General features: G+C 33.3%; 1 protein-coding gene across 9 annotated transcripts in view; it reads left to right on the forward strand.

Annotated features, from left to right (window-relative positions):
- TDRD3 (tudor domain containing 3) overlaps window positions 1–24,344 on the forward strand; it is a 177,336-nt gene that overhangs the window by 28,702 nt on the left and 124,290 nt on the right. For 8 of the 9 annotated variants that reach the window (XM_031001379.3, XM_031001378.3, XM_055360748.2 and 5 more), the window contains exons 2-3: window positions 14,623–14,707; window positions 19,624–19,689. In XM_031001379.3, coding sequence (XP_030857239.3) covers window positions 14,623–14,707; window positions 19,624–19,689 — 151 coding nt within the window. The remainder of the gene's footprint in view (window positions 1–14,622; window positions 14,708–19,623; window positions 19,690–24,344) is intronic. The other variant, XM_055360751.2, reaches the window with a different exon arrangement.

The raw sequence follows: 24,344 nt of genomic DNA on the forward strand, positions 1-24,344 counted from the left end.
ATTAGCTAACTTATTCAAGGAAAAAATGCATAACTATGTAAAATAAGAAATAACAAAGAGAAGTCATCTTTGAAACAGAATACATTAAAAATAATTTGATTAAAAAATGGGCAAAGGACCTGAATAAACTTTTCCCCAAAGAAGACATAAAAATGTCTAAGAGGTGTATGAAAAGGTGCTCAAGATCACGAATGATCAGGGACATGCAAACTGAAACCACTATGATGTATCACCTCACACCTATAAGGATGGCTATTATCAAAAAAGATACAAGATAACAAATGTTGGCAGGGGTGTGGAGAAACACCCTAGTACACCGTTGATGGGAATGTAGATGGGTACAGCCCTTGTGGAAAACAGTATGGAAACTCCTAAAGAAATTAAAAATAGAACTACAGTATGACCTAGCAATCCCTATTCTGAGTATATATCCAAAGAAGATGAAATCACTACCTTATAAAGATATTTGCACTCCCAAGTTTATTGCAGTAGTAGTCACAGTAGCCAAGCTATGGAAACAATCTAATGTCCATCGATGGAAAAATGAATAAAGAAAATGTGGTATATACCGTTAATCTTGAACAGTACGGATTTGAACTGTGTGAGTTCACTTATACGTGGATTTTCTTTGATTTCTACCATGCCACCACTGAGACAGCAAGACCAACCCCTCCTCTTCCTCCTCCTCCTCAGCCTACTCAACATGAAGACAGTGAGGATGAAGACCTTAATGATGGTCTATTTCCACATAATGAACAGTAAATATGTTTTCCATATGGTTTTTGTAACATTTTCTTTTTATTGTAGGAATATAGTACGTTATACATATACAAAATATGTATTAATTGACTATGTTATTGGTAAGGCTTCTGGTCAGCAGTGGGCTATTAGTAGTTAAGTTTTTAGGGAGTCAGAATTTATACTCAGATTTTCAACTGTGCAGGGGTTGGTGCTGCTAACACCCGAGTTCAAGGGTGACTTGTATTTACAATGGGATATAATTGAGCCTTTAAAAAGGAGATCCTGCCATTTCTCACCCATGAATGGACCTATAGGTTGTTATGCTAAGTGAAAAAAGCCAGACACAGAAAGAAAAGTATTATGTGATCTTACTTATATGTGGAATATTATAAACCAAAAAAGAGCTCAAATATAGAAATAGAGAATGAAACAGTGGTTACCACAGGCAGTGGGGAGGGCAGAGGAAATGGGGAGATGTGGGTCCAAGGACAAAAAATAGATATGTAGGATGAACAAGTTGAGAGATGTACAACATGAGGACTAAAGTTATTAAAATTAGAGATTTTTATTAAATAAGTAGATATTAGCTGCCCTTGTCACACACAAAAAGTAACTGTGAGATGATAGATACGTTAATAAGCTTCACTATGGTAACTATTTTACTATCTATATGTATCCTGTAACATCATGTTGTAAACCTTGAATATACACAATAAAAATTTTTTTAAATGTCATGAGACACTTTGCAAATAATTCTAAAAACCTATATGAAATGGGTAATTTTCTAGGAAAGTACAGATGACCAAAGTTGCCCCTATTAGAGTTAGAAAGCTTAAGCAGACCAATGTTATAGAAGAAATAGAGAAAATTAAGGAGAGATTACTCCATAAAAGCACCAAGGGACAAATGGTTTCACAGAGGAATTCTATAAAACCTTCACATACCATATACTGTCATTCATCACTTTATGGGGTATGTTCTAGAAATGTGTTCTCAAGCAACTTTGTCACTGTGGGAACATCACAGAGTGTTCTTACACAAACCTTAATGGTATTGCTGACTACGCGCATAGGCTATATGGCATAGCCTGTTGCTCCTAGGCTACCAACCTGTACAGCATGTTATCGTACTGAATACTGTGGGCAATTGTAACACAATTTAGTATTGTGTACGTATTTATGTATTTAAACATATTTGTATATTTAAAAATATGTAAACATAGAAAAGATACAGTAAAAATACAGTATTTTAATCTTAGAGGACCACAGTCATATATGTATCTGTCATTGACCAAAATGTTATGTGGAGTGTGACTGTATTGAAAACTTTTTTTTCTTAAGAGCAAATAGCTGTAATATCCACTTTAAATCTTTATTATTTTCAGCATCAGGTTCATCTTGGCATCAGACAAATTTGATTGATTTTGTTTTTTCTTCAGAATGTGTTCCATTTTTTCGTTCTTTGTATGTTGGGTAATTTTGGATTTTGTAGTGCATATTAATAGTGTTAAATTGTAAAGATTTTTGTTCTGTTGTTTTACACTGATGAATATTGTTTCCTGTGTTATTAAAGGTACTTTTTTTGTGGGGAGGCTGGGTTTGAACTGCAGTTTTGTTTCTTATGCAGCAGCTCCATCCTCTTTTCAAATCTTTTGTCTTCAGCTGGGATGTTTGGAGTCGGCTTCGCACGTATCATTTGGAGGTCAGTCAGGTGTAGGTAGACAGAGTTTGGTGATCCCCTCTCTACATCTTTCCTTTGATCTCTCCACACTGTTCAGTGCTCCTGGTTTACCCACTATCCTTTTCTGTATAATAAGAAGGGCCACTGACACTCTGTGTAATTTGTATTTTCTTATTTATAGACTTAAACTAACCAATAAGGTTCACTGAAAGTATTCATTCAGGAAGAGATAATGAATCAAGGCATTTTAAGTTGAATAGAAAATGTCCTTCATAGATTCTAAGCTAAGGGATGGATGGCCTTTCAAAATAATGTTTTTTATTTAATTAAATCAATACTTCTCAAGTAATTACTGGAATTTGTAATGGGTATATTTATTTCCTGTGGCTGCGGTAGCAAATTACCACAAGCTGGGTGGCTTAAAACAATTGAAATTTATTCACTTAACAGTTCTGGAGATCAGAAGTCTGAAATCAAAATGTCTTTGGAGCTGTTCTCCCTGCAGAGGCTCTAGGGGAGAATCAGTAACTTACCCCTTACAGCTTCTGTGGTTGCTGACATTCCTTGGCTTGAGGCATCATCAGTCCAGTTTCTGCCTCCAGCTTCATATGGCCTTTTACTTTTCTGTGTGTCACTTTACTCTGTGTGTTTATTTTTAAACTCCCTCTGCCTCTCTCCTATAAAAACACTTGTCATTGGATTTAGGACCTGCCTGGATTATCTAGTATGATTTTCTTATTTCAAAGTTCTTAATTTAATTACTTCTGTAAAGACTGTCTCTAAATAAAGTAACTCAGATTCCCAGGCATTAGGACATAAGCATATCTTTTTGTGGGCCACCATTCAGGCTACTATGAAGAGGTATGGGGGATGTAGTCAAATTATGTTTTCTAAGTTAATATAGGGGCCAAGGGAAAATTTTCCCTTCTGCCTCTGAAGGTTTGCTGAAAATCAGCTGAAGAAGGGCCGATTAATAGCAGAGGCATACAAAATTAATTTTATCGTGCATAGCACAAGGGAATTACAAGAGAATGATTGTTTATACAACAGTGCAGTGGGGGTACAGAAGCTTATATACTCTTCACAGAGGAAAGGGAGATGTGGATGATTTTAAGGTGAATAGTAAGTGCTTTTTAGGGGAATTCAATGGGCTTGGAGAACATACGTCTTGAGACATACATCCTCATGCATCCTGAGACAAAGCCTTGTGGGCCCACAGAGAAGACAGTGGTTCTGTCCAGGTGTGTTGACAGACTTCAGTCTTTATTCCTGCAGTATGAGTTAATGAAAACTCAAGGAAAGGACCAGTGGTAATTTTCTTCTTTGAAGAGTCTGGAGTTTAAGCAGATAAGGGAGTATCAGAGTAAAGCTTCTTCTAGTATCTGCCAGTCTCCAAGGGCCTTTAATTTAAAATAATCAGCATACCAGGGTGCCATATTTTGGGGTGAAATTTCCTGGTCTCCTTCAATAGAAAAAAATATCTAATTTATTTGCAGCATTTCTATTTCAAAAATGTAAGCAACACTAAGCACTTTGTATTTAAGATGCATTTTAAAGAAATGGAAATGAGAATTACTAATATTTATCAGCTGACATATATATGGGACTATTTCACTCTTTTGACAAAAAATGTATTGTTTAGTATTTACCTGTTTAGTGACACATTTAAATGGCTGCCCTTTTTAATTGTAATATTGTGCTTTTTATATGCCTCTTTCATTTTTTACTTCATTTTAATGTACAGGGAATCGTTATGCTATTAGATTGTAAGACATATGATTGCATATACTAGATACAAATAGGTATTTGTCTTAACTGCCTATGATAATTGAAGTAGATTTTCATTTTTAAGATTTTGAATGACATTAAATAAATTTTAAATGTAAATTGTAAAATGGCTAATGTTTCTCTGTGCAATATAATTTTAAACTTTATTGCTTACTAGCTCTTTCTTGACATTATTGTTTTAAATTTTGACATAAATGGCAGGTTGAACAAAAACGATAGCAATTCGTTTTGCATTAGAAATTCTGTTCCAGGCAGAAACAGTTGCACAGTCTAATGGAATAACTTACTTTCTTATTGTTAAAAATCTTTCAATTGTAAAACTGAATGATTTAAACAAAATAAATAATAAAGGTATTTCCTTCTTTCTGACACTTTTCTTTAGTTCTCAGTGAACTCCATGTGAGTAGCCTGCTAGAAATATGTAGTCAGGCTTACCAGTAAGGAAGCATACACACTTTTGACTATTAGCTGTAGCCTTCGAAGAAATTCCCTTTATCATTAATTTTATTCTCTTTCTTTCTCATTAGAGAAATTTTATTCTCTTTCTTTCTCATTAGAATCCAGATTTTTGAATATCATTATGTTTTGAAAATATTTTTTTAGAATAAACAAGGGCACCATGTTTAAAAAGGAAGAAAACTAATACTTATTTAGCACCTACTGTATTCCAAGCATATGCTAGGTATTACATGCTGTCTCCTCATTTATTCTTAGAAAAACTCTGTAGATCAATATTTTCAGTACGGTCTTTTTTGGCAAGGGTAAACTGAGGCACAGTAAGATGAAGTAAATTGACTAGGGTCCCTAGTATTGAAAGGTAAGGCTGAGATTTTCATCTAGTTTTCACTAGTTTCACTAAAAAGTGATAGTCTCTCCAGCTACTCATGAAAATGCCTTCCAATTTTTATAATACCTTACATTTATAAATAGCATTTCTTATGTAAACTTAACAAAGTATGTGATCTCCTTGGGGTTAATTCTGGAAGGCCTCACCTTGAGAGACCCTCAGCATGGACTTTGTAGGCACCAATGCTATGAGTGCAGTAGTCAGTGTAGTGTTTAGGGCATTAGGCTTCATGTAAGCCTTTTGAACTGATGTATGATTTTATAGCCACTACCTTTTTGCTGAGAAAAAGAGGACAGAAATATTAAGTAATCTCACATCTTAAAATCTGATTTATTAAAAAGTAACCCCAGTTCTGCTTCTGAATTAATGTATGAAAATATAGAATTAGAGGAAGGCTGTAAATTATAACCCCAATGAAAGTCAAAATATCTAGGCCTTCATTTTATACTTTTAAATTTATGTGAAGTCATGGTTTACAAAGATGAATAACAACATAGTTAGGTTACCATTGCCACTATACTGTGTAATATATCAATTATGGGATTTCAAAGGAATTATTTACAAATTTTTACTTGCTCAGCTGTTACAATTTTTTTAATACTAAATAAGCATTCTAGGGTGAATGCTTTCATGGATTGGTTTATGTATGGGGAAAATATTTTAATATTTTGAATATGAGTCATAAAAATAGAAGTTTGTTATTACCTATCTCACGATCATTTTAAAATCGTCATGCTGTATTTTGATGTCACAGAAAAGCAATTATTGAAATAATGCTGATAATACTTTTTGTAACTATTCTACAGCAAAAAAGCATTAGTCTGTAATAATTTATGTGTACTTTATTTTTATAAAATCATCTATTTCCAGAGGATATAGATGTAGAAGAGATGGGAAGAGAAAATTGTCTTAATATATCTAATGGTGAGGTATTTCTTGAATGCTTACTAAATGAGTTTTTTTTTAAACCCTGAGTGATCTTTATATCAAACACAAATTCAAAATTATAGTAGTCTATTTTATTTTCTTTGTTATCCCTACTCTCCAACAAAAAACAAATGTCAGAAACCTTTAAGCTAGTTTAGTATCTCTTCAGGGTCTTAGCTTCAACAGGAGTATAATATTTTACTTGTGAAACAAGGTTGTCATCTAGTGGTGCTTTCAAGTAGTACAGCTTTCACAATTAGCTAGCTGATAGTCTTCAGCTTTTTAAAGGAAGTGCTTAACAAAAAGCTATCTAGGTTTAACTTTTCAGAATTTAAACACTTTGAATACTGTTAAATTAGATATAAACTTACAAAGGATTTTCCCTAGAAGTTTTTTAAATTTCCATCTCAATTTTTAAAATAAATTTTTTGTTTGGCTACTGAAATACTGATATTTGACCAGTGTGGATGTTAACCATGATGTATATCAAGGCATTTCATATTGTTTTGCATCATCAGAAGTTATTTAGAAGAAGATTCTTAAATAGTGTTAAGTAATTAAAAAAATTTTTTTGCATATTAATCCTTTCACCAGCCTGAGCAACAAAGCAAGACTATCTTTACCAAAAAAAAAAAAAAAAAGGTGGAACTAATGTATATTTATGATGGCAAAGAAATCATAAAAACTAAAAACTGAAAAAATAATGCATATTAATAGATAGTTGATTAATGAGTAAAATAAATCATATTGAAAGTAGTTTACTACATTAAGATTAACACTACATGCTGGTACTTAGAAGTACTTTAAATAGTACATACCTTTATTTATCTGATCCATTTATATATAAGCCACAGAGAAAATTAAATTTTTAAGCTAGCATTGATTCAAGTCCTGGTTTAATTGTTGGAATACAGATTGTGGTATTCAATTTGGGATAGGAAGTGGCTACTTTGCCTAGACAAGAAAAGAAAATGTGGTAATATTAATAGAAGAGGTACTTAGTTGTTAAGGGAAACAAAATAAAAGACCTCTTTTTTCATTTTCCACCATTTTTCGTAGTACTCACTCCTCTGAATTACCTTTTGTAGAATTCTGATCCTTCTGTTTATTATGCTTAATAGAGCTTTTGCCATGGAATTCATGGATTCATTCAACTAACTGCTGGTGTTCCATTTTATATTCTCATGTGCTACCTTTCCAATATATCTGTAAGCTGTATTGAATATACTGATTTTATTTTTAACAGGTTATCTGAAGAAAATCTTGTGCCCCAATTCTTATTAGCATTTTTACCTTACTAATCTTGTTATTCATTATGGCAAAATACTGTATTTTCCCAAGTTATATTCATAAACAAGAACTTGCAAGCCATTTCCTTCTGCCCTAGAGGAGGGAATCGGCAAGTTAATTCTTTCAGTGTCTCTGACTAGGTATAGTATAGTAAGAGTCTATAAGAATAATATATAAAACAAATTTTTGGCAGGTGTATTACAATCAGTTTACACTATGGAGAGAGAAACAGTTTAGGCAGAGTGAACAGAGAGATCTTCGTATGGGTAATTTTTAAAAAATATCTTTACAACATTGAAGTTTTGGGAATTTGCAGTAGGTCAGTTACTTCCGTATTTGCTAAGATCAAAAATATCCTTTAATAGAAGTTATTTTTTAAATTATCTTTTATGTTTTTTCCCTCTCTTGTCCCACCTTAGCTTGGGTAATTGGGAATTAGATATCTTTATTTTCTTTGTGGCTAAGCAAGAATTCATTTATCAAACTCCCATTTTGGTATTTGGATATCATGTGTGGGGGCTAGTAACCTCAGTGTGGTAGCAAATAATCAGGTGTAGGTTAGAACCCCAAAAACTGCATGAAGCCATTTGATTTGGGTTTTATTCAGGGGCAGTTAAGAACACCATGTACCAGTCACTGTCCAGATATCTTCTTATTTTTTTTTACATAGTCCCTATCCATTTGTGAAGAATGTTTTCACTCTTGGTTTTCTCATTGGCATTTTAAAGACTTTTCATGTGTCATCAGCCCAGTTTATATCAATGTGCAATAATTCTGTATTTTATTATTTCAGGAAGTCAAGTTGCAGTTCAGATTTGAATGGGCATTCATTATTTCAATGGGTGGCAGTGGGTAAAAGAGAATAAAACTTTAGTGTTTGCTTTTATGGCTCACTTTCTGGCCAATTAAAACATTCCTCCTCCTTAAAAATATAAGTAGTCCTCAAAGTCTGAAGTAAGCATGGGTTCTTTATATGTCCAGTTTGTAAAATATTTATGTCAGTGACCAGACTGAGTGATTTGATACTTTTTAGTGTGATGTAAACAACTCACCAGAGAACATTTGTTACAGGCATAATTGTGTTCTTTGCTCTCCCAGTGCGTACAAAGTGACCTAAAAGATACTTGGTTCTTTTCTTGCTTGGAAAGGAAGTTGGCTATGAATGTTATACTATCTGAGGTAGACTTAGGGCACAACACTGTATGTCAGAGACAACTTGGAAATGAACAGGAGCAAATAATTTAAATAAACTAGTGTGTTTAATAAGTACAAAGTACATGTACCACATGCAGGCTGAGCCCTGTTTTGTTTGGCTTGTACACTGCTTTACGGAAATCTAAAAGCTAAAAATCAAATCTGACGCAGTAACTGCTTTACTAGTCCTCGTGCAGACATGGCTGCCCCCTTTATAAAGCTCAGTCAGCTGATCGGTAGTTTGCCTTGCTCCTTTTCATCATCTATACGTTATAGCCAGTGAGTAAGTTAGATTCACTGATTTTACCTGCTTTCAAAGAAATGGATCAAAAGAAAATTGGCCCTCTTCTTTCCTTACTGATGGTAAAGGGTGGTAATGGAGATCTACTATCTGGAACAATGAGTTTAAAACAATAGTGTTTGTTTTATCACAGTTTTCTGCCAATTGAGATTCTTGAGCTATGGTTTGGACATGTCTGTTTTATATGCCAAGTGACTTCTGAACACGAGGTGAAGACAGTTAAGTGATTCTAAGATGGAATTTTGACATCTTCTCATAAATAGAAGCATTTGCTAAAGGAAGCATTTTCTAAAATCCCTTTTTAAAAAGTTTTGAGCACTTAAGGCTGGGTGTGGTGGCTCATGCCTGCAATCCGAGCACTTTGGGAGGCCGAGGTGGGCGGATTGTTGGAGCTCAGGAGTTGGAGACCAGCCTCTGCAACATGGTGAAATCTCATCTCTATAAAATAAAATAATTAAGTGGGCATGGTGGAGAGTGCCTGTAATCCCAGCTATTTGGGGGACTGAGCCATGAGAATTGCTTGAGCCCAGGCAGTTGAGGCTCTAGTGAGCTGCGTTTGTGCCACCGCATTCCAGCCTGGTGAAAAGTGAGACCCTGTTTAAAAAAAAAAAAAAAAAAAAAAAAGAATTGAGCACTTACTAAACTGTGGTGACTTAAAAATTGCATTATTTGAAGGTAAAATTAGTGAGAAATATTTGTCTGTTCTGTGAGTATAATGCAGAAATTTAGCCTTTTAATGCCCTGCTTGTCAGTAAAATGTATTCAGATGTTGTCATAGTTTAGTAATAAGTGGTTTTATAATAGTAATGTCCAAAATCTCCATTAGAGAGTGAAAAAAAAAGTGTGCTTTTGCTGGCTGTTTTAGTAAACAAGAACCCTCTGGTGTCAGTTTCTTCTTTTGTATCAATGCCCTTGGGTTTTAGGTGTTCAAAGATGGCACATGGGAATTGATGATAATTCTCTTCTCTCAAGGTCCACCAGGTGGGTGTGCACAGGGACCGTAACTGGAGTGCCTGCTCCACTTTTCAGTTGCTTTCTTTCCTGATTACCTCAATTAAGACTGGTGAATCCTGTGTTGTGTTGTTCTTCAGTTACTGTGTTACTGAAGTTCTTGAAGCACATTTTGGTCTTTGAGTTTTTGTTTTTTATCACTTGTTTTATTCATTGGTAATATTGGAGTTTTAAATGTTTATAAAAATGAAAAGATTAATTTGTAAATCCCAAATTATGGTTAATTTAGGCTCAGTCCTTCTGTGACAATCGTCCAGTATTAACAAAAGGATCAGTAAGATATTATTCAGGGAGAGCTGTGAATGGGTGCCCTGTTTCTTGAAAATTATGGAGTAAACCTATAAGGCTTAAGTTTTTTGGTTTTGTTATGTTCAGAAAACCTTTTATAGGCCTTATTATTTTCTTATTTCAATAGTTTTTTTGGGTACAGGTGTACCTAGATAAGTTCTGTAGTGGTGAATTCTGAGATTTTAGTGCACCCATCGCTCAAGTGGTGTACACTGTACCCAATATGTAGTCTTTTATCCCTCACCCTCTCCAAACCTACCCCAGTAGAGTCCCCAAAGTCCATTATATCACTCTATATGTATTTGCAACCTCATGCCTTAGCTCCCACTTACAAGTGAGAACATAAAGTATTTGGTTTTCCATTCCTGAGTTAGTTCATGTAGAATAATGGCCTCCAGCTCCATCCAAGTTGTTGCAAAAGACATTATTTCAATTCGTTTTTATGGCTGAGTAGTATTCTATGGTGTATATATGCCACATTTTCTTTATTCACTCTTTGGTTGATGGACACTTAAGTTGGTTCCACATCTTTGCAACTGGCAAATTGTGCTACAGTAAATGTGTGTGCATGTCTCTTTTCATATAAGGACTTCTTTTCCTTTGGGTAGATACCCAGTAGTAGGATTGCTGGATCAAATGGTAGATCTACTTTTAGTTCTTTAAGGAATCTCCATACTGTTTTCCGTAGTGGTTGTACCAATTTACATTTCTGCCAGCAGTGTAAACCACATCATGACAACATCTGTGGGTTTTTTTTGTTTTGTTTTGTTTTTACTTTTTAATTATGGCCTTTCTTAGAGGAGTAAGGTGGTTTCTCATTGTGGTTTTGATTTGCATTTCCCTGTTGATTAGTGATGCTGAGCATTTTTTCTTATGTCCGTTGGCTGTTTTTGTATATCTTCTTTTTGAGAAATGTCTATTTCCATCCTTTGCCCACTTTTGGATGGGATTATTTGTTTTTTTTTTTTTCTTGCTGATTTGTTTGAGTTCCTTGTAGATTCTGGATTCTAGTCCTTTTTGCATAGTTTGCAAATATTTTCTCCTGCTCTGTGGGTTGTCTGTTTACTCTGCTGATGATTTCTTTTGCTGTGCAGAAGTTTTTAGTTTAATTAAGTTCTACTTACTTTTTATTTTTGTTGCATTTGTTTTTGGGGTCTTAGTCATGAATTCTTTGCCTATGCCAATGTCCGAAGAGTTTTCCAATGTTTAGAATTTCTAAACCATGAAAATGTTTAGAATTTTCATGATTTCAGGTCTTAGATTTAAATCTTTGATCCATCTTGAGTCGATTTTTGTATAAGGTGAGAGACGGGGATCCAGTTTCATTCTTCTACATGTGGCTTGCCAGTTTTCCCAGCACCATTTATTGAATAGGGTGTCCTTTCCCCAATTTATGTTTTTGTATGCTTTGTTGAAGATCAGTTGGCTGTATTTGGCTTTATTTCGAGGTTCTCTATTCTGTTCCATTGGTATCATTGCCTATTTTTATACCAGTACCATGCTGTTTTGGTAACTATAGCCTTGTAGTATAATTTTAAGTCCAGCAATGTGATGTATGGGCCTTGTTTGAAAGAAATCACATATTTGACTTATGTGGATAAAGGCAAGTTTCCAAACCCTTACAACTCTGCCTTTAGAATTTTTGTTAGACTTTACCTTTTAATATTTTGTAGGGATGGAATATTTTTATTCTTCTGAAAACTTGAATATCTAATAATTAGTTGATATTGGTTTCCTGATCTTCTACAATGCAGAAGGGAACAGCATGACTGCTTTTATCAACTGAGTTTTATACCTGTTCTTGTTTAATGTACTTTGGAGCTCACCAATTGAATTTGTCTAGTTCTGCTTTTGTCTGTGTGAGTTGCTGAAGTATCTAGCTGATTAGGAAACTGATTTGGATAGCTACTGGCTTTTTTTTATGAGATTATCATATCACTAGTATCAGCATTAATTGTTTGATAAATTAAATATATATATATATATATTTTTTTTTTTTTTTTGAGGCAGAGTTTCGCTCTCGTTGCCCAGGCTGGAGTGCAATGGCATGATCTCGGCTCACTGCAACCTCCGCCTCCCGGGTTCAAGCAATTATCCTGCCTCAGCCTCCCGAATAGCTGTGATTACAGGCATGTGCTACCATGCCTGGCTAATTTTGTATTTTTAGTAGAAACGGGGTTTCACCATGTTGCTCAGGCTGGTCTCAAACTCCTGGCTTCAGGTGATCCACCTGCCTTGGCCTCCCAAAGTGCTGGGGTTACAGGCGTGAGCCACTGTGCCCAGCTGAAAATGGTGTGTTATAATGGAAAGAGTGCTGAATTGGGAGTTAGGAGTCATTCTTGTTTTTAACTTTGCATCTTCTAAATTTGTATTTTTGGGGCAAGTTTAATTTTACATCTCTAGGACTCCTTCATCTGTAAAGTTGAAGAGGTGAATTTTGGTTATTTTTAAATTAAATTAAATTAATTTATTATAATATAAATAATCTATTGTAATTTAAATTAATTAATCTATTCTAGTTAATCTGACATCCTATAATTCTTTAATTCTACAGTTTCCTTTCTAGAAAACAAAATATTCTGTTAGTCATTACATACTGTTTCCCTCTTGTGTAGGAGCTTGGAAAGCTGTGTTTTTGTAATCACTCAATCAGAATTTAATTTATCACCCATATCCTTTTGTGTACTGTTGCTTTCTAAAATTGGTCTCAACCTATACTTATCTCTTTTTTCTTCTCCATTTTTCAGCCAGAAAGCTCTAGGATATTATTCCTAGAAGGTGCTTCACACTTACTCACTTCCATGTTTTTGATTACACTATTCCTTTTCTGTGTTTTTCCCATCCCACAGCCACTTTGAGCTCCTATAACATTTTTGTAGTTATTTTGGCCTTGTATGATAGCTGTTTATGTATTGTGTTATACTGTATAGCAGACTGTAAACTTCTTGAGGGCAGGTGTTTAGTTTTCATCATTTTACTAATCTTGTTACTGATTTCACAGAATACTTTTCACATAAGTGGGGCATAATATTTATGAAAGTGAATTTATAAGATGATTAATTAGAGTTACAGATACAGTTGGACAATTTTTCATTATTCATAGTGAAAAATTAACAGGATAATAAATTATTATAGCCATTTTGAGTTAAAGCAGTATTTTAACCATCGAAATTGACTGCAGATATTTGTATTCCATGGTCACTTATATACTGTCATTCCTGCCTACTATCTATTCATTCTTACTGACTCATTGATATATTTGTATTTTCTCTGTCACCCTTTTAACTACTTGCCTTCATTTATCATTGTGGTTTAACAGTGTCATGGTCTTAAACTTTTAATAGTACCTCATTTTGTTAACATTCTTGGTTTGACTTAAATATATATTTTTCTGACTTTTATCGCCTTGGTCTTGCTCATTGGCTTATCTACTTTAATCTTCTATTGCTCTTCTGTACTGTTCTAACTATTCACATTTCTTTTCACTTGCTTTTTTACTTTGGAGAAATTATTCTCTACTTCTTAAAGGCACTTTTTTTTGGTTGCTATTTCTGGGTAAGGTTTACTTTGATAAGTATCTTAGAATCAGTCTAGTGTTGAGGGTTGATGGTGGAATTGCTGTTCATCAAAAATGAGCTTGAGTTAGATCTCTTAGACTAGCAGTCTTGGATCCTTTTAACTGTGGAAGAATGTCTGCAATGGTGATGGTACCATTAGCCATTTGGTTAAAGGGGTTGATACTGATTATAAAAAATGTGAGATATTAATCGGGGCTTTTACAAGTGGATTTTTGATGGTTGACTTTAGAATTGTTGAGTTTATCAAAGAGTTTCAAAATGTCCATGGGTATGGGTAGAGACGAATTTTTTTCCTTCAGATTCAGTAATCTCTTTACTCTTGAATTAATTGTCTCTGACAGATGCATGGCTGATTTGGACTGGATAAAAGAAAAAGGCAAATAAGACAATGCATAAAAAAAACTGAAAAGAGATAGGAAAAGTAAAAGATGTATTGTAAAAAGTTGCCTATCTTTGTGTTATTTGGAATTAATAGCCTTTATTGAAGGATCCTTGAGAACCTTATGTGAAAGAAAGGGGACTTGAGAAGATAATGTGAGAAAGTCCAGAGAGAAGTTCTGCTGTACTCAGTTTAAAACAGTGTTTATTTTAGTTTTATTTTTATAACACATCTCAATCTCTTTTTAAGATCTTATGGTATTAACAGATACTTAAGTCGAGATTATATTTGTATAATAGCAAAGAGTAGCTTATACATCCCTTAAGTATATTGACATTTAAATAGCTTTTCTCAGAAAGCATATGAATAATCCTATTGACACAATATCTCTTTAAGGGTACAAAAGAAAAGTATGCACTGTTCATCTCTTCTATAAGACATAGTAAATAAACAGGGAATCCATATCCAAGACTCTTTCCCTAGTATTTGTAGCAGAAGCACTTTATAGTAGAAAACAAAATTGCATGTAGACTTAAGAAAAGAATTTTGGTTAATTTTGATTTTAGATAATATTAAGCCATTTATTTTATTTTAACAGGTATCTTTCAGATGAAGGCATTGAAGCTTGCACAAGCTCTCCAGACAAAGTCAATGTAAATGACATCATCCTGATTGCTCTCAATGTAGGTTATATTTATTAACTTGTAAACATTTGAAATCTGGAAGCTATATTCATAAAAAAGTCTCAGAGTAAATTGGGTTATATGATAACAAATATAGAGAACATCTTTCTTATTTTGTCCATTTTAAGTTGTAGTGATGTTTGTTGAATTTGGTAATCTCATATTAGCAAGTTATTAATATCTGTTATACAGAATCCAATGAAAAAGGAAAAAATGAAATTAACATCCCTTTTTTTCACCCACTGATCAGTTATAGACTTTTTTAACATTTACAGTAGCTATGTAATAGTAGTAAAAACTGACTATTCATTAAAATGAATTGCCATTTAATTTACATAGAAACTCTAGCTAGTTTATAGCTTTTTGACAGTGGTATTTATTGTTTCAAAATAACTTTTCATGATGATAGAAATAATACTTATTGTGGAACATTTCAGAAAAAAACAGAAAAGCAAAATAAGAAAATTAAATCTGCTTATAATTACTATTAATGTTTTAGTGTATATTTGTTTTCAACTCTTTGTCCACCCAACCCTGTAGCTGTTTTTTTTTTCCATAATTATATTGGCTTTTGGATTTTTTCAAGAGTTATAAAAATTGTTTGAAATAAAAATGTAAGTAAACAGGCCGGGCACGGTGGCCCACGCCTGTAATCCAAGCACGTTGGGAGGCCAAGGCAGGAGGATCATGAGGTCAGGAGTTCGAGACCAGCCTGGTCAATATGGTGAAACCCCATCTCTAGCATAGATACAAAAATTAGCTGGGCGTGGTAGTGTGTGCCTGTAGTTCCAGCTACTCGGGAGGCTGAGACAGAAGAATCGCTTGAACCCAGGAGGTGGAGGTTGCAGTGAGCCGAGATCATGCCACTGCACTCCAGCCTGGGCAACAGAGCGAGACTCTGTCTCAAAAAAAAAAAGTAAGTAAACAAATGTTCTTTTCTCATTCCTGCAGTTACCCTCTGATTGTTTTTCTATGTAGCTTTATAATAAGCTATAAACAATCAAATGTATGTACTACAATATGTGGTCAATGAAATTCCTAAGAGAAATATATTCTGACAAATCCATCATATCACTGCAAAATCAATGTAAAGCAGAAATGATGGGCACAAGGAACATTTAAAATATAAATAAATGTATAAATCTAATGTTAAAAAAGTTACTTAAATTTATATTTATAGAATTAAACTTGGGTTAAAACAGATAAAATTTGTGTCCTACACTGAGTCATCTTTTTTTCAGCTTCTTTGAATTTTACTTAACAAGACAAGTAAGATCATTTTATTTTGGTTTCTGAGCTAAGTATTTAGGTTTTTAATAAATAAAAGACTAATTTTTTAATAATAAGCATTAGCTAGAAATTATGCATGTTATTTATGACTAAAAACTGTTTGTCTTGCACTGAAATTAGTTAATTCTATTGCTTAAAAATATTATAAAGGACTCTTTTCTTGTTTAAGAAAAACTTTCTACAGATTCTAGGAAAGAGATTTTATGACAATTTGCTGGGGTTTTTTTCATTTATATACTTAGGTAAATAGCGATAAACTATAATTGGTATGAAAATTTGAATAAAATAAATCAGGATGAAGTATTTGTGCTGTGTTCATAAGAGGTGCATGCTGACTATTATCTGAATGAGTTAATTTGTCTTTTTTATTTTCCCTGAAATATGTGGTTAAATACTGCAGTCCAAAGCTATGATGCCATATGATAGGAAAAAAAACCATTTTGATTAGGGTGAAGCCTATACCAGACAAATAATCTATTTTTCCAAATTTATCATCTTAATAAAATTTAGGCATTTGTAGTATTCTGTTGAATTTTTTTCAACTTTTGAGTGATTGTGGGAAATTAACCACGAGTTGAGAAAGACATGTATTATTGATTCTTATTGTGCATATATGTACGTACCCACACACGCATAGCTAATTATATATTGGGAGGATAATCCATGAACAAGTTTTCTTCTCTTCTTTCTATGGGGTAGACACTGAGCTTGTTCCTTTATCTGACAATGAACACTGCAGTAACATGTATATAGTGTTTCTCTCCAGGGAAGCCCTCTGAAGACTAATACCCAAGGCCTTTATTGGGCTGCCCGCAAAGGTACCAGAATTTCAGATCCCTCCCAGAAAACAGATGTCCACCATAAATCATATTGTTTATATGAATAATCCATGCAGTGAATTACATTTTTAGTTAGGGAGTGGTCCAAGTGCAAAGTCCCTAGCTGCCAGCCTAGGGCTAACCTTGTAAGCTGGCCTTTCTTAAAGATAGCTGCCTCAGATCTGCTATGTAACTTTTAGGCTTAGCTTTTTATGTTGAAAAGGAATGTTTTTAATTTTTGCTTTTTAAATTGGGGAGTAAGAATATTAAGAAATGACATTGAAATCCAGCATGTAAGTTTTACGTTCAAATACTGGAATTATTCAGAAAAATATTTAATGATAGACCAGTCTTAAATTACTGATCACTATCCATTAGTAAAAATTTAAAAAGAAATTATATTTTTATTTCTTTTAAGATTTTGTGTAATATAAAATGATTCACCAAGTAGATATTATCTTGCATTTACTTAAGTAAATAGGGATTTTATGTGTGTGTGTGTGTGTGTGTATTTATGTGTGCATGTGTATGTGTGCGTGGGTAGGTAGATGCTTTGAAAATTATTTTTAAAGTTTTACAGGCTAAAAGTTTTCCTGTATTATTATTTTTTGTTGTTCAATATAACAGCATTCTTGGACCCAGTCATCGTCCTAGCAATCCTGATACAATGGCATCTGAATAATAAAATTGTCTTTATAGTGTGAATTTAGGGCATTTAAAGATTTGGTAGATCATTTTCATCTTGCTAAAAATACATCAAAATAACATTTGTATATTTAAGGACACATACTATATATATGTATGGCACTTTAGAAATTATGTAAACTTTGAGCGTGTAGTCTTTTTTTAGCCTGACAACAACTTTGTGAGATAGGATTGGTGGTGTTTTTCCATTTTATAGAGGAGTAAATTAACTGGGTTTAGAGAATTAGTGACAGTGTCCTAGATCATATGGTTCTTTAATTACAGTTGGGATGGATCAAAGTTTAGGATTTTTGTCTAGTGCTCATTTACTTTACAGTGATGGCTCATTTTCATTTGAATTAAATTTCATAATTATTGATGAAAACCAGAAATGAGGGACCATGATATATTATAAAATTTGTATGTATTCTGTTTCTCATTCATATTTAAATATTTCAGCTTTTGGGTGACTTCCAAATAATGTAAATGTTTTCATGAACTGTTAGTTACATTATTGATATGATGGTTATGTATGTTCAGATGATTAAAAAAAGTACATGTTTTATACTCACTAAAATAAACAGAATGGCTAACATTTATTGAGTGCTTACTCTGTGCAAGTCATTATACTGAGTGCTTCACATCTATTAATATTTAATTATAAAACCGTCTTAATATAGGGAAGGCTGGTGTAAGAAAGTATTTTTTTACACCTATGTTATTCAGTACTTTCCAAGTGAAAAGGCGTACAACGTGAGGTACGGTTTATATTTCTTTTAATTCTGTCATTGGATTGAGGTTGTAAAAAGCATAAGTCTAAAGCATTGAAAGCATTGTTACACATGAGTCTGGATTTGGCTCTTAATTTGCCATGCAGTTCTATTTAGTGAGTTTTACTTTGAGTGATCCCTGCATTAATTAAGTAATAAATTATGAATCACAGTAGTAAAAAACTGGAAAGAATCTGTAGGGATTATACAACTTATATTCTCATTTCTTAAGCTGACTACGTGTGGATATTTCAAATAGGAGGATATTTTATTATGGTAGGTGTTAAAAGAAGATGGTCCTGCCCCTCTGTATGTATTCATTTCACATCACAGTAATTTTAATCATCTAGTGTTTTCTCCTTAAGTCTAACAAAAATTTTTCCCTTATAATTTATGTGGTTAAATGCACTTTTAGTCTGTTTTCTTTTAACTTGTTCTTAAGGTGATGAAGAGCTACTGTTTACTATATTATAAGGAAAAATAAAACAACACAACTTCAGTTATTATGCTAATCTCACTATCTCAACCATCAGGATAATTTATTAGTTTAAATAATTGGATCTTTTTTATGAGTACTGACAGTTTTCCTCTGAACAAATCTCTTACCATTCCTTTATATTTTCACTTTCTAAAGAGGACACAGTCGTAAAATATTCTGCTTTTTGTGTAGATTGTGTAGTCAGAATTTCCTTTTCTTATGTCATGAATGCTATAGCCTTGTTTATGTTAGTCCTTATATTTTCCTTGTTGAGTTACAGGTACTTCTGCATTTTCATAGTTATTTGTTTACCACCTTCTATTTCTGTAACTTGTTTAAGCAAATGAAATTACTATAGTAAAGGTTACTATAACTTCTTTGGTATTCCAGTGGTATTGTATCCTGGGATATTGTATGTTATACAGCTTTATGTTACAGATATCATAGCCTATAGGGCGATATGTTTTTATGTAATGTCAAGGTTATATGAGATTCAGTTTTAAAAAATATACTATGTATATGTATTCAAAAGCTGTCATTTGATTTTGGAATGTGATATTTTTTAGTAAGATCACAATTTACATAAATTAAGTTTTGGATTTTAATAGAGAAGAGTTAGTAAGTAAAAAGGTTACCTAAAGAAATATGACCAGGATTAAGGCCTTATGTGTTACTGTTCATCTTACTGGTATACTTTAAACAACATATTATGGGACATTGTTACTTGAAAGATTGATAATACATGTAGATCTCATGACCAGTTAAACTGAATTTTTGTTTCACAAACCATAAGTAATTTCATCTTTTGTTCATGAGGTTAGATTTAAATTTACTCTTTTCTGTAATTCCATTTTAATAATAATATTTTTATTTTAGACAGATCTGAGAACAATTGGCAAGAAATTCCTCCCCAGTGACATCAATAGTGGAAAGGTAGAAAAGGTAAAGAAAATCAATAACTTCTTACATTAATTAATTTAGTTACAATAAATATGAACTAAATTACTGGAATTACTTTTTGTCAATAAAGACTGCAATTGCAAAATACTCTGGAGGTGAACAGGTCACAAAGTCATTGTTATGGTGACTTCCATGGAAAATTATTAAGAATTCAACTTTTGGTGACTTTTCAACATTAAAAAAAAAGCAACCTTTTGTTTCAGGATTTGTAACTATGGCATGCTTACGTGAACCATGAGACTTAAAACCAGATGTAATTGGCACTCATTACAATGACCTTTTCTTACCTTTCAATTTTATTTACCTTTTTGTTTTAGTTACCTTAATAAACTGTTACGTTTATTTAATGAACTTATTATATACAAATATAAGATTATGAAAGTATTAGGAGCAAGTTGGTGAAGCTGTGCATTTGTTTATTGCAATCATTTTGCAGTACACACATATGTATTCGTGTTATGAATTTTTTTGCGTCAGCAAACTTTAATTATATTTTTACCTAAACGTTTTGTGCTGCAAGTTAAAGTCCATGTCTTCTTTGTCTTTCATCAGGAGAAATGGAGTACATCTGGTTACCTTCCTTTGTGAATAATTATATACGTGAAGACATAAATGTCAGTGCCACAGGTTTCTTTTTGCTAAAGCCATCCATCTTGATTCCTTTGTTTATTTTAGTCTCAAGCTTTACTTTTCATCTCTATTGTTCTTAGAATCCTCTCCAGTTTCTTTACATTTCTTTTTCTTTTGGTTTTAGTGGCTATCTCAGACTTCAGTGTGCACCAGAATTTCCCAGAGGTCTGGCTAGAACACAAATTGCTGGACCTCAAACAACCTCTACTCCCATCTGAGTTTCTGATTCAGTAGGACTAGGATGGAATCCAAGAATTTGCATTTCGAACAGTTTTCCAGGAGATGTAGAATTCTAGGAAGGATACTTAGAAAAGTAGGCAACAATCTTGACTAGGTCTGTTGAATGCAACAAATCTCTATAGGAAAAGTAAATAATATCAAAGCAGTGTCTGTACATCCTTACATTATTTTACTTAAAATTTTGAAGCTTTCTGATTCTTGGTTTTCTGCTTTCTCTGTGTGTCCTAAAAAGATGCTGAGAACTCACCTCTGCTACAAGCTCATAGAATAGTAGTACAGAGATTCTTGTCTTCTCCCTTCACTCTTTCAGAGCGTTTTTACTTTTAAAAGTTTTGCACGGTGGTCTCTTTAAGATTTCCTTTGAATGTAGCTAGCAAGAAGAAAAATAACCTTAAAACTTTCTGATCTAGATTATTATGTCAAATTTTATCTTTTAAAACATTCTTAATGCAAATGTAACTTTTCACATGAAACAAAAATTTGATATCTCTGCTTGCTCTTCCTCGTTGATTTTATTTTTTCCTTTCATTACATACTTCCAACACAATATTAATAAACTAATAGTTTTCTAGAATTATTATTCACAGAATTATTATTTTTTCTGAGATGGAGTCTTGCTCTGTTGCCCAGGCTGGAGTGCAGTGATATGATCTCAGCTCACTGCAACCTCCACCACCTGGGTTCAGTTGATTCTCCTGCTCCTGCCCTAGTAACTGAGACTACAGACAGGTGCATGCCACCACGCCTGGGTAATTTTTGTATTTTTTAGTAGAGATGGGATTTCTCCATGTTGGCCAGTCTGGTCTCAAACTCCTGACCTCAAGTCATCTGCCCACCTCAGCCTCCCAAAGTATTGGGATTACAGGTGTGAGCCACTGTGCCTGGCCTTCTCACAGAATTATTCTTATATGTCATATAAGAATATATATTATTCTCACAGAATTAATAATTGTCTTCACCAGTATTAATGAAGATGTTTTGAAAAATAATTTAAATAAACATTTTAGAAGCTGGCACACAGAAATTACTCATTTGGTTTGTCTTTAGCTAAAAATCCATATGTTATATAAAAATGTAACTATCTTAAACCAAAGTACATATTCAAGGAATATATTTTTGATGTGAATGGAATTATTTTGGTTTCTTTGTTAGTAAAATAAGACTAATATAGTAAAAGCTCCTTATTTATGTCTTCATTGGAATACTTTTATTAACCAGCATTTTACCATTAATGATGACTATAAATGCATGACTCTAGAATCAGTCACTACTGATCCGTTACTTACTAACATTATGTAAGTTATAGTTCTTGTTTAAATCAACTTTGTTTGAATCTGTGCATAAGATATAGGACAACAGTTGGCAAACAGAATATTTGAATAAGTAATCTGCCTATCTCTTGACCATGCCAGATTTTGGTATAAAATGATATTTTCTAGTTTTCTTTTTATATTAGAAAAGAGTGAAAGAAAGAGCTGGGTTACCCAGTGATCTTTCAAATAGGGCATACTAAAAACCAATGTTCCAAAAACTAACTTAGAAAATTTAAAATATACAATAGACTATTTCAAGAAGCAGAGGAGGCATGGTTGTGTCATGTTTCTGATTGAGGGTGGAGAGGCATTAAATGATACGGACCAGGAACAGATTGGAGACATCCAGACATAGGGTAATTGCCCTGGATTTAAATCTTCTTTCTCCTGCTTATTGGTTTTTGTGACTTTTCATAAGTTAGTTAATCTTGCCAGATTTTAATTTCCTTATCATTTAAATACTACTCCCTTACAACATTGAAGACATAAATGAGATAATACTAAATCCAGTACAATGCATATGGCAGGCTTCAAGAATTATGAGCAATTTAGGATGGTATTTTTGTCTTGAAAGTCTAAGAATATGTGAATCCTTATTATGTCAGCTAGGTATCTTGTTACTGAGAGATCTTCAAGGGGATTCAATGAATAAGGTAAGGCAAATTGGTAAATCATTATTGTCTGGGTTTTGGCCCCAAACCCCATGCAGAATTGTACTACTTGAGGTAGGTTGGTCTCTGGTAGAATGAAAGCAAGCTAAAACCCCTTCTCTGACTGTTTCTACTAAGTTCCAAGCCCATCTGATATTACCATTTCTGAGAGAGAAAGCCAAAGGAGAGTGAGAATTGGAGAGCATTTGGCCCAATATTTAAGAAGCAAAGAGTTAAAAAGCAACATGTTGCGGGGAGGAGGGTGTCATCTTAGTAGAAACTGCCTCCATTAACCTTGTGTGGTGCCTTTGAAAGGGCCTCACCCATGTATTTTCCAACCACCTTGGAATCTCATTCACTAGGCCTGAGGCTCAGTACAATGCACTGGAGGTTCCCCAAGACATATCAGTAATCTTTTTTGGAAGTAGATTAAAGGAGTGTAGAGACGAGTCTTCAAACTTCATCTCCTGAAAGCCCAAAGTAAATGATCACACAGTGTGTATTATTATTTTTATAATTAATAAGACTTAGATAATGCTGTTTTCAGCATTTGGGAACTTGAGAAGGGGAAGGGAGAATGGAGAGCTGATAGATCTGTCATCAGGTAAGAAATATTGTAAGTCTGCAGTTAGAAGACGGCTAATCCTGGACATACTGAATTTACAGCTCTCATTCTAAGACGCATCAGAGGCCTTCAGAAAGGCGTCGTCCTGAAGCTTTGAAACTGAAGTCTTAATAATTGCTACTATCATTGATTATTTTGGGAGAAGACAGAATGGCAAAAAGTAGAAGTAGCTTTATTACTAATTAATATAGTAGTTTTGCTCAGGTTCTTTTCTCTTTCTTCCATTCTCTTCTTAACATACTTTTCAATTTCTGTCTTTTCTCCACAAAGTTTCCCCAGAACCTTGATGCAAAAGTTTCAGAAAAATTTAAAAAGTGGTGAGAGTTGGACGATCACAATTTTTTCCAGGCTTCCAGATTTTCTTATAGGCACTTCATATTTGATTCAAAAGCTGTAAAAATTGTGACTGGAGGGAAGTGTGGTAGGGAAGCCATATTATGCAACTTATTTTCTGAGTTTTTCAGGGCATGCTTTGTTTTTCTTGGATATTACAAAGTCCTAGGACTGATGTAGCAGCTTGAAGCTAAAAATTATGGAAAAAGTCATGATAAAAAGGAAGTATAACTGTTTAATATTCTTCCCCAATTTTAATATTTTGCTGTAGCTTTTTAAACCTAGGCGTAAAAGTTAATTATAAAATACAGATTAGTTTCAAAGTACTTTCTTATCAATTCAGCTACTCGAGGACCTTATGTACTGCTATGGAGTCCTAACTGTACAGTCTTTCAGTTCTGTGTTTATTTTTTCTAAGTTCTAAGAATGACAGGTTGTATATACCTTTTTAAATGTAAAACTATGAATAAGACCTAATTTTCCCAAGTAGGAGTGACTGGTCTCAAAACCTCAGCAATACTGACATCAACCACAAGATGGCTTCACTGCCTTAAAATTCAAAGCGAAGGCTCTCTTGCCCTTGGATAGTCTAGAAATCGGATGTTTTTAAAAAGAAAAGGAATTGAAAAAAGTTTTAACTTTTGATTTAATAAAATAATATGTTTCCTATATGTTAGTCTGTGTTAAGTAATACAATTTGTTTCTTTTAGTGAGCTGTATATTAAAATTAAACATCTACTTGTATTAGAAAAAATGGATTACTAAAACTCTCATGCTTTTATTTACAAGTCCTTATTGGTAATTACTAATAGGACTTCTGTGGAGTTTAAATAGATAACTGAAAAG

The sequence above is a fragment of the Gorilla gorilla genome, chromosome 14 (genome assembly GCF_029281585.2).
Source record: "Gorilla gorilla gorilla isolate KB3781 chromosome 14, NHGRI_mGorGor1-v2.1_pri, whole genome shotgun sequence".
Classification (NCBI taxonomy): domain Eukaryota; kingdom Metazoa; phylum Chordata; class Mammalia; order Primates; family Hominidae; genus Gorilla; species Gorilla gorilla.